At 35.5% G+C, this 12,279-nt stretch overlaps 1 protein-coding gene across 10 annotated transcripts in view; it reads right to left on the reverse strand.

Moving 5' to 3' along the window:
- Positions 1-12,279, reverse strand: part of PSPC1 (paraspeckle component 1) — a 59,479-nt gene that overhangs the window by 17,488 nt on the left and 29,712 nt on the right. For 5 of the 10 annotated variants that reach the window (XR_006015331.1, XR_006015329.1, XR_006015330.1 and 2 more), the window contains exon 8: positions 8,987-9,156. The exons of 4 other annotated variants lie outside the window; for them this stretch is intronic. Coding sequence is in view for 3 of the 6 variants with exons in the window: in XM_042023882.1 (XP_041879816.1) it covers positions 8,987-9,156 (170 nt within the window). In the remaining 3 variants the exon portion in view is untranslated. Of the gene's footprint in view, positions 1-106; positions 5,817-8,986; positions 9,157-12,279 lie in introns of those variants that run through there. One more of the 10 variants, XM_042023880.1, reaches the window with a different exon arrangement.

Genomic DNA, 12,279 nt, shown 5'->3' on the forward strand with positions numbered 1-12,279 from the left:
CACTTTTCTCACTTTTATTATGTTACTTTATTCCCTCTCTCCCATTTTTTTGTTCAATTTCCATACAGGACCCTCCACACTTTTTCCTGTTCAAGGATCCACGCAGTTTTTACTTAAAGTCAAGAACAGTATCTTTATTCTCACTGCAATTCTTTCAAGTCAAGCACTTAACGTCCCGCATACAATTAGCATGTAAATTCAATCAAATTATACAGCTATGCTTTACTCTACAGAAACTGAGATATAAAAGCACACTAATAAATCCAGGAACAATGGAAGCTCTAGACAAAGCATTTACCAACACAAATGGAAAAACCTTATCCACACGTGTATGTAGTAACACAGTCCAGTTCCTTTTGAATCTCATACCTCTTATTATAAAGTATTTTATTCTCCACTCAAGAGACCACATACAAATCACTTGAGTTTTTACACACATTTACAAAGTTGCTTTCATTCTTTCAATGTGATTTGTGTGTATAATAATCACTACATTAGAGCAGAGGGGCTTTTTAATAGTTTTACCTGTAAGTACGCTATGCTTATCTCTGAACGGTTTTCCGAATAGTTCCTTCAATTAGGAAAAAAGGGCTGATGTTCCAAACTCTTTTCTGAAGAAACTTGTCTTGTGCTGCTTTTAAAAGTCAGGCTGAGGTCATTAATAAGAATGCCTCCAAATTTCAGCTATATTAATTTTCATAGTATCTTAAGGAAGTTCAAGATGGAAAAGACCTATTAAATCTATCCCACTGGAAATGAACAATTGAGGGTTTGTTTCCATGCATTTAAAAACATAAAAAGTACTGTTTTCATGAAAATTTAATGTTCCATTTATTTATTCTACAAGTAACATTTTAGACAATTTTATAACTAACTTCAGTATTTCATGGATTACTGAGAAAACACACCTGAAAGGCCTACAGCTATGATTTTTAAAATACTTTATGGGAAAACACCCAAAACTATTAAGAAAACACACTAAACTGGTGAGATTGCTAAGACTACTTCACAGTGTATCTGAAAAGGTAACGAAAGGTAACATAAAAATGTCCAATGGGAACATTAGGTATTCCAAGTTTTTAGTGAATCCTTTTATTGTTATTAAGTTTTTACATTTCAATAGGTGAATTTATAAGAAAACAAATGCTTTCGGGTTACTACAAGTTCAACATTTGCCACCAAACTAGCACTGAATAGCCAACAATCTAAAGTAGTAATGTCCAACCTCTGCATTTCCCACAGGCCACATTCACTCCCTCCTTACTGTTCATGAATCAGGGAAGTTTGGACTGATACTCCCTCACTCTAGGAGTGAGGTAACAGCCCAAGGAAAGCACCAAACTTCAAGATGATTCTGCATCTTGATGACAGCACAGTGCCCATGTTAATAATTTCAGGGCTCCTGAGAAGACAATTAAATTGCATTGGAAGTATGTGCTCTCTGAAGTCCCCCACTCTTGGCCACAAGCACAAGCTAACAAAAGATGCTGGATGCAGACTCTAAAACCACCTGTGGATATGCAACACTTCAAGTCTTGGGAATGGCATTTAGAATCCCTTCACATTTGTGGTCCAACATAAACTGACTCTAGTTGCTACCCTGCCTTCCACACAATTTTAGTAGTTTGATTACACTTCAGTTTGACTTGTGAAGGGAAAAATCATGATACAAGTTGTTATAAGAAATATATAAATTAAGAAGTATGCAAAAAATTTGTTTCTGCAACATGCTTAAATAAAATGAACTTCATGTCACCAGAGCACACCATTAATTTGCTGAACATCTCTCTTTCAAGTATATTTTCTCCCTTCAAAAGGCCTACAGGGTTTTGGTTTTCACTTGAGAATCTGCCTTTAGATTGGTTATTTCAGAATTTTTGAGCCAAGTTATCTCAAGGTAGACTGCAACTGTTTAGCAACACATGGCTCATGAATGTCACTGTGTTTGTGCTTAGTACCTTGCAAAGAATTTGTAATAACAAATTATTCTATAGCTGAAATCAAGAGTGGAAAAGAGAGAAATGAGTTGGGTATAACATTTTAACATGTGGCAGCATACCTTAGATCAGAATGCTCCTTAAAAGAATGCATAGTATAAAATCCTTCTGGATTACAGTTAAAATTAAATTAATGCAGTATTTAGTTCATATTATCTTCTTGCCATCTATTTTAACTTCTTGTTCTAGTAAGAATCTCCAGCTTATTATATCTTTATGTACAACTGGATAAAAATTATGTGGACAATAAATAAAACAACTGCAGGTCAGGAATTTTCTTTCTAGGTAATCCACAGTAATTCATGATTTCCTTAGGAAATAAATACAGTAAAGTATATTAGGATCACCATGAAGTTTCCCAAGATATCAACATCCTTTATCTAATGAGAACACTGGTCAGGACAACCAAAATGAATTTTTTTTTATTTCTTAAACATCCAGTAGCTCCCCTTCAAGTGACTGAGGTGACAAACACAAATGTAGTTAGACAAGCTGGTACTGGCATGTTTAACTTAAATGGTATAGTAAAGCTTTGTTATCTTTAAGTACTAAAATTGTATCTCACAGGAAAATTAGGCAGATTAGGAATATGAAATTTCAGGAATAATGTAAAAACTCAGTAAGTACATTACAAAAGTAAGTGCACTGTAATTGGCAGATTCATATATATTCCAAGCCTATTTGTTTCAGCATAGCATACAGCAGAGAGTCAGGACTCCACTGTGCTTTCCAGTGAAACAGTGCAAAGGTAGTTGAGGACGTGTACACAGAAAAAATGATAAACTGATCAACCAGACGAGGAACAAGAAAAATCAATCACTTTAGCAAAAGGGCAGAACCTTCAAGCAAAAACACTGGCTGGCCACATCTCCACATCTTTAGGAAACAATTTGGGACCATTCCTTTTTTAACAAAATTAGGTGTTTATTGTACAGCTAGGATCAGTTACTACCACATTTGGCAAAACAAGAAGCACTGCCTTCACAGTTGAGCCAGGCAGCCCAAAGAAAGCTTTTAAGAGCTGAACTTAGCAGCGTGTCATCAGCTACAAAAGGCATTCTTCATGAAATCTTTACAACGTGCCCAAAGTCAACATTTCAGTATTTATTTGTTAGGACTTGGTTCGTGGACATTTAAAAATAGATTGAATGATTTTCTGCAGTAAGGACAGCTGACAAATCCACTGCTACAATGCAGCAGAGCCATCCAAATCAGAGGTTTACAGGAAGGGCAGGTCACAACTGTGGAATGATAATCACTAAAGTTAAATAAAACCTCTAATAACTTTCAAATACATGCATACCTCCACTTGCTACCAAAACCACAGTCCAGCAAACATGCACTTAAAATAGCATGAAGCTGGCATGGAAAGAATGAACCACTTTTGCAGATTTAGTATATTTAATGTTCTTCTGAAACATACTCAAATACTACAAGGAGGAGGGTTTACACAGCTAAACAAATATACAGGAGCTAGCTAAAAGGCCTGAACGACACAGCCTTTTCCTTTGAAGAAAATGAACCAACTTTTTGAAGCTAGTTCAATTTGTATTTAAAACATGTTCCCTGTACAGCTTTACAGTTTAGAACTACCAATTCACACCAGTACTTTCTCAATCCCCTAAAAAAAGTCATGTACAAGGGCAGAAAAGACAAGAAAAATGTAATCTCATATTTAGACACCTTACTAGATACCAATGCATACTGCATTTTCAATTGAATGAAGGACACTAGAGCAGAGAGCTTAAGTGGTTGCTATATGTAAACTCTAGTTTATAGCAGTGAAAAACCAGCAATTTTCCCAAATCTTGAGGTTTAGGACCAGTGTGTCAAGTAAAACCATTTGCAGTTTGGTTGAGGTTTATTTTAAGAATGAGTGCTATAATGTGATACATATACCAAGGGGAAAGAGTATGTCAGACTCTAAAGGTAACTCAGTATTGTATTACAAACTATAAAGTGTGGTGTGTATCAAGTCAAGCAAAAAATGGCAACATTAAAGACAATCTAAAGGCAAATGCTTAGCAAGTACAGATGTCACAAGTGAGGACCTACACACAAGGTAACTCCTGAATTGTCTGAAAACAGTATCTTAAGCCATATAAAACTGGCAATTTAAATAACAGTGTATTTCCAAAATGCCAGCAATGCTGCAATTTTCTTGTTAACTGTTTGCTCAAAATTCCATCCACTGAGACTATCACTGCTACATTAACAAGTAACACACACATGACCTCTCTGTTGCTTGCATCCCATGCTGAGCTATGTATATACCATTTGGATGTTATTAGGACACCAGGTTATTTCAACTCAGCTTTTAACCAATTTAGTATAACTATTCATGCAGAAAAAATTTAGTAATTTCTACCTCTGAAAATGTGAGTGAACTGATAAAAAAGAACACTCCTATTTTACAAGCATTTTGCACAGGAAAAAGAGTAAGAGTAACCAACCAATATCCCTACATATTGCCATTGCAGGAATAGAACCAATAGGTCTTTTCCATCAACTTCCAAGACTGACAAAAGCAGAATCAGAATAAGCTTCCTAATAGCTTTACTATTAGTTTTATCTTAAAACTCCATCAGCAAATGTACCATGAGTTGTGCTGTAAATGGGCATTTTCCAAATTCATCATTCTGAGGAATACTCATGTGCAACCCTTCAAATTGTGTATTACTCAACTACAAGCGAACACTTACTTTCACTGGAAAACATGTATTTGCTTCCTAATTAAACAGCTACTCATTGATAACAGACGTGGTTCTAGTCAAACCAACCACTGGGGAAAATGTACTCTTATTAATAATGATGTGCAAACACAGTGGAAAGCTTTTGACCAGCTTGCAGAAATGTCTCCTTCCTTGCAATGGGAAGATACTTCAACCATCAGCAGAACACAAAGAGATCACAACCAATTTTCTCCTCTATAAATACGGTTTAGGTAAATTCACTCATACTGTTGTGAATAAAGCATACATACAGATTCCTTTCCAAAGTTTTTTTTTTCCCCCCCAAGGTAAATTTTCTAATAATTTGTCTAACAGATAACCTCTGTTGTAAAGCCTACTGTGACTAAGTTTGCTATGGTGGATTGAGAAGCAAGGACACAGTATCTTTGAGAATACTTTGCATAAAATTTTACGCTCTTTGAAAGTCAAAACAAAAGCAGTTGTGTTTTAAGTTTTTCATAGTATGTACTGCACCATGCAGTTTAGCTAAACAATCACTATTAAGAATGGAACTTTCTTGACACATAGTAGAATCTATGAAAAAATGAAAATTATGCCACTTATAATTAAGCATAGAATTATTCTTACTCAGTAATAACATTCCCAAAATCCTTTCCAGTGATTTTTGTTTTATTGTAATCAGATAACTGCATGTTTTACAGCATAGTCACACATTGTATTTTGCTAGAGTCACAAACACATTGCCTTATATAATGATCCGCATCATTTCTGCTCTATACTACAAAGCCTATGACTGAATACAAAAGGAGTTTTACAAAAGAAACTGTTTTAAAGACTACAATAACAATAGAACCGTTTCCAGATAACAGTTAAAATTATAAAGGCATATCACTGTATAATTTTACTGGAATTTCTAAAACAGTAAGGAATTAATTGAGATTTAGTATCTGCGACGCTTGTTAGGTCCTTCAAAGTTGCCCCCTGGGTTTCCTCTACCAAAGCCACCAGGTCCACCACTCACGGCACCTACACCACTCATTGGTGGCTGAGGAGTTTCAGAGCCCGTTCTACTAACCAGAGGTGAACCCATCTGGGATGGGCCTCCTTGAGGGAATCTCTCATTATGCTAACACAAGTCCATTTGGAACATGCCAAATATGAGTTACAACAAAAACCACAAGTGATGTTGTCATGGAGTTCAGCAGATAGTCCAGCAGAATCAGGATCACACATAGAAGGAAGAAAGGAGCAATTCAATTAGTTATTATGGAAAAAGAGCTGGAAATTAAAGAGTGCTAATGTTATGCTCCAACTTTGTAAGTAAATTGAAACTTCAAAACAATACTTAAGACCAACTCTGGTGCTGAATGTAACTTCATCCTTACAAGCACATCTCAAGCAATGTATATTCTCTATGTAACAGAGGAGACAGCAAACAGTTTTATATCTAAGCCCTACTGTGCCTCACATACCAACTACAAAGCTTCTCCCTTAAATAAATTAGACAGAGAAACATTATCAAACTAGGCGGGGAGGAAATCAGCTTTTGTATTTCTAGACACTGAATATTTATTCTTTTAATAGCCTTAAGACTACTATACCCACATATCTATGGATATTTCAAGTCCATTCCACCTGGAGTTAGCCTTTTGTATGGCACTTCAGAAATCTTTAGTTAAGGCTTTTAAAATTCTGTCCAAACAAAAGTACATAGTGACAAAATGCGTAACTGGACTACACCTAGTTTATAAAAAACTTGTTATGTAACTCAGGCTCATTCTGAAATATCAGTGTGAGGTAAAAATCCATTTAATATTCCATATTTACTTTCCTTAGCTCTATGCTTAATATTAGTAAAGGTATATATCCTTACACAGGATATTTATTTGCTTACACAGATTTATTTACTTAGAAATTAAGACCCGAAACAGAAAACATGCATCTGAGCACTTACAGTTCAGTATTTATGCAAGTGTTTAAAAATAGAACCCCACATGGTGAAATTTAAACTCAACATAAACCATTAAAAGCATAGATCCATGGTATAATCAGATGTGGAAACAACTCCTCATTCACCAGTTAAGGGCAGTTACGCTTTCAGAAGAAATTCCTTCTGTACGGAGATCTACACCAACTCCCCAGGTATTCAAAGTTCAACAAGAACATTCAAGACCAGCACTTTATTTATATGCTTGAACCAGAAAATAATTCTTCTGAAAGCCTAACTCCAGTAACAGCAGTAGAGCTCAGCAGTTCTGGAGTCTGCTAATTCATATATATATGTATATGTAACTAAAACCCCAGCATTCTATCTATATAGATAAAAATACATGCAACCTAGATCATGGTTGTATGTATGTGCATTGTTTCAAGTTTAACATTATATAAGAGAAAGGTTACTTCAAGAGCTGCATAAAGATCTCCTACTGAGCCAAAGTACCTTTAAATCTGTAGCACTGGGTAAAAACTGTTATGAAATTATCTTAATGCATGCCAGCTGGTTAGCCATGGATATGAATTTCAACAAGTAACTTATCACATATTCCTGATCCCTTTACCATATGATTTTTGGACAAAAAGTCAAGTCCTCTTTCCAATAAGGACCCCTCTTTCTAGCTAACAAGAAAACTGCTGTAATTAACTGACTACACTAATGTAAGTGGGGGAAGCTACTTTTAAAACGTTATGTGCAAAGACAATCCATGTTTCAAAAGACTGCAGTGAAACAAAAGGAAGATTGCTACAACTTTCCCTTCAAGTCTTCAGACAAACATCCAATTAAAAACATTAAACTTGTATTTCTGATCTATAAAGCATATTCTTCATTTCCCTCGGTGGAAAATAACTGTTACAGTGTTTTAGTAGATAGCCCTCAAAGGCTCTTTAAAGTGTCTAACAACAGCAACAATACAATAAGGCTATGCCTTTCTGTAGGGGCCTGACCCCCAAGTTAAAAACCTTCAAAGTCCAAAATGAAGAAAAAAGCTAAAATCTAATTCGTCCTTCAGAAGCATGCATAAAAAAATGGAATGAAAAAGGATTTTTTTTTTAAAACATGCATTTTGAAGTGTCAGTATATTTCCTACATTTCCATACCTGGAATGACTTTTTGTAGAAAAACAACAGTTTAAGCTAGATACCGTGATTTATGATACCATGTTCTTTTCCATACAGCTCTTTTTCAGTGTATATAATCACAAGAGAATGTTTTCAGGTGACCAGTGGTCTCCAGCAAAAGCATTTCCAAATCCAGTATTTTGTGGATAGCATCCTCCCCACTTTGTGAGAAATGACACAACTGATAAAATGAGCTGGCTCCTATGATGTGAAGTAAGATCCTCTCCTTTTTAACTGGTAAAGACCAGACCTACAATATATTTTGTGCAAAATCGAAATCTCATTTTCCTCTGTGGAACAAAGGATTTTGTTCTAACTTCATTATACAGATTTCTCAATCACAGACAGATACTGATGAGAAGCTATATATAAAAAAACCACAGCTACAAAATGCTTCTGTATTCCAATAAAACTGTAACAGAGTAACTGTTAATACTACATTCTCCTTTAGGTCACACCACCACTAATCCAAGTATCTAGTAACAGAACAGTACTGAAAAAATATGTAAAAGTCAGATTTTAAATTATATAGTTGTTTCTCTACATAAGACATTACAGCTAGGAAAAATGACTGCCTATGAGAACAAAGCAAGAATGGCTAGTGCTTTAACTGCATCCCAATCGCCTATCTGCCCTTGATTAAAAATTCCAGATGTATAGAAGACATTCCCTATTACCCGTGGCAATTGCGCAATATTCTTTTTCCTGTATTGATATGACAGTTATCAATAGCTGTTGGCTACTGATTTTGTAAGTGGCATAATTACTGTCAATCTCATGCGTTTAACAGTGTTAGAAAAGAAATATAAAGAACACTAAAGTTGCTTTAAAAAATTAAATAGTTTACACAAAGATATCTTCACACTTTGTACCTTCCAACATTTAACTGTTCATCAAAAACCCCAACAAGCTAATTCACGGAATTTAGTTTTACTAAGGAAAAGAAGAGCAAAAGTCTAAATTTACAGACTACCTTTCCTAAGGGAAGTAGGGTTTTCACAGTAATAGCAAAAAAAATATTTCCCGTATGGGTTGCAAATTATTTTCATGACAAGGTTTTATCAAATACTTTAAACAGATCATAACATATTCTTACTCAGCGTGAAAATACCTTTGGTAACAAAAATGGGCCATGAGACATGACAGCTATTCAAAGTAATTAAATATGTGATACGTTACCACTGTTCCATTATCTGGCATCATTGGTGTTCCCATATTTGCAGCTCCTTCTGGTCCCATGGAAGGACCAGGACCCATTGCAGGGCCAGGTAAAGTTCCTCTGTTGTTCATATTCATACCCATCATTGGAGGAGGGCCTTGGTTACCAGCAGGTGCTGGGCTAAACGCATCTATGCAAAACAATCTATACTTAGAGCTGTCCTATCTTAATTTTACAAGAACAAACAAACAATTTACAATACTTAAAAAGCCAAATGTACAAGATTCAAATACTGGAAAAAAATATACATATTCTTTGAGACTGTACATTTATCTCAATCATCTGCTTTTAAACAGATTTTAAATAATCTCTATTATTCTGCATAATTTGCCTCATGTGAAAATCCCAACCTTTACAGCTAAATACAGCTGTACAGTTCCAGTGCAGGAACCAAAGTGTTCATATTGCATCTATATGCAGTATGCACACCATAAATTAGCAAAAATCTCAAGTGATTTTACATACATTGGCAGCTATAAGAAAACTTGGCTATTTCAGGATCTTAACAGATGAAATGTACATTTGCAAGAAGTCTTCTACCAGTAGTATGTTAATTGATATAGTGTACGGTATATTAGCCTAAGCAATACCAGGGATGGTACTCAACTTCACAACCAACTATTAGTAATATAGCATAAATAAAATCTTGCATTTAGCTGTAATTACTTATGGTATAGGTACCAGAAAACTACGTAGTTTTGTTAGAAATTGAAATAACAGAACGACCTTCTCCAAAATTCTGAATCCAAGAGGCCGAAGAAAATCTTGAAAACATATTCTGAGGAGATCATTAGCTGTAATATTACACTAAGAAGCATCACTCTGCCAGTCCTCACTAACATCATAACACATAGGTAAAAATGCCTTCACAGCATTTTCACATGTTGCTATAAGAAAGAAAAAGGTCTGATTATCTACCTCACATCTTACTATTATGAAATATCAACTTCAAGGCTGGTGGTGATGCATTCCCCCCGCCCCCCATAATAATCCATCCTTTTCAGCCCAAAGTATGCATTCAAAATTTGATAATGGAAGAAAGCATACCTTTTGAATTTAGTGTACACTTTAAGTACACACTTTAATAATATAAAGAAATCTGACATGTTGTTAAACTAATAAGCCTGTTGTTTATATTTTAAAAATAAACCCTCTCACTTCTCAGCACAACTGCACTTTTTTAGTAACAAATATATAAATACACATCATTGAAAGGAGGCTACTTGGCACAGATACAGCACTGCGACTATCTGCAGGTATGCAAAATTACATCTGTATTACTTGCCTTGAGTACACCATGTCACAGCAGCCAGTGAAATCACGGCATCAAGATATTGCTGCTAAAATTGAAGACCTGGGTTTGATCATATACATTATGCCAACCACAAACTCCTTAGCAAAAACAATGCATGCTACACAGTAGCACATGAGAAGTGCTGAGCAAGTTTATTACAAGTGACAGAAATCCTCTAATTTTGAAAAGCAGAAGTCTTTGAGCTTAGTAATGAATAACTCCCAAACCTCTCCCCATAACACTAAGTCAAAGCAAAGGTACACTCAGGTTGGATGCTTCTCACCTACCCATACACATGATCAGTTCATGTAGCAGGTGGAAGACCGTGCTACAATTCAAGAAAATTACAGCAGCATATGCTCTAAAATGGTTTTTTACTGTCACCCATTCAGTTAGTATAGAAGGAAAAGAAGTGTAAACTGCCAGTGTAAGGAGAAACCTTTATTCTCAGAGGCTAGAGGCACTCTGCAGGACTATCATGACGGTAGCAGCACTTAGTGCAGGCAGTAGCACCATTAACTAAGTGCTAAATTACTTGCTATTGGCTTGTTTATCAGCCTAATTAAACTGAGCCAGCTGGCCACTCACAGGTACTGTCACTTATCTGTCAGCTGCAACAAAGTTCTCATGCTCCATATCATACAAATGCACCCAGGTGGCATATAGCAACCTATACTGTCAAACCTCTAGAATACTGATCCTGTTTCAGGCAGAAGCAGATCTGAAAGGAGGAAAACTATGGAGTATAATGCAAAGAGAGAGTGGGGCCCTGCATACTTGCAGCGAGAGGCCACTACAATTAGCTGTATATTATATATTAGCTGTAAGTCAGAGGTCCTCCAAAATCCTCCTATCTCCAAAGCAGACCCTAAGAGCTAACCACTTGATTGTCCTTTCTTTTTGGTGGGACACTGATGTGAGGAGTTAATTTACAGGACCATGTCCAGCAACAGATGGAAATTAGTGACTAACAGTCATTAGTGTTCGTGCCACAATGCAGACACTTAAAAAAAAAGCTTTTTCCTGCAAACTGAAGGGCTGAAAAAGTCCACTCAATGTCTGAAATGCACCAACATGCCAGTCATTAATCCTCATCAATGCAGAGACAGTTCCCCAAAAAAGCCTCTTCTATATTAAAGTTTATACTCTGTACTTAGCACTACGGATCCAGTTAAGTGCTCTGATGAGGCATACATATTCTCTCAGAACTTGTTTGTCACAGAAAGCTGTAAAAACGAGCAGTTCTGTACAAGTCAGCCCAAAACTTATTAAATCTGCCACAGAGGTACTCTGCTTTCTAAGGAAATTATCATGAGCTCCCTCAGTCCCACATTATAAAAAGTCACAAATGGCACAGGTAAGGTCAGTTAAAAATAAAGTTATAGTTCCAACAGAAATGTTGACAAAGGATGCTACTGTCAACAACAAAAGACATACTATTTAAAGGTCTACTGCAAGGTTTTGGGAGCAACTATTTTGGTTGTACCAATGGAGTTAATATGCTGGAGAAATGAACTTAAAATCCAGGCTCTACAGAAATAAATGCTACACTTATTTGCTATGGATACTTTAAAATAGCAGTTCAGTGTTACTATAACATTTTTGGAATTATACAATTTATTTCTAAAAGTATTAAGTTTAAAACCAAGTCTTAACATAAAACTTAGAAAGCAAGACCAATAACATCATTGTTAAGAACTGCAGTAAATACACATTTAAAATCTGCATGTAAAAAGTGTATCTTGTGTATCTGGACAACTGGCACAGTATCAATATTTATGAAGTCTTCTAATTAAATGAAATTTTCAAGTATGCTGCAATAATATGCAAAAGTACAACTATAAAATAAAAAAATTAAGCTTTAATTTATGATTCAGTTTAATATTTGTAAATAACTGCACAATGTCTTTCTTCAGATTTTTTTTTTAATAATTTTCATCATCCCTGAATGCACAAGCC

Source organism: Corvus kubaryi, unplaced genomic scaffold, assembly GCF_017639235.1.
Source record: "Corvus kubaryi isolate FWS band 111438036 unplaced genomic scaffold, C.kubaryi_AGA036_p1.0 37256, whole genome shotgun sequence".
In the NCBI taxonomy this organism is placed as follows: Eukaryota; Metazoa; Chordata; class Aves; order Passeriformes; family Corvidae; genus Corvus; species Corvus kubaryi.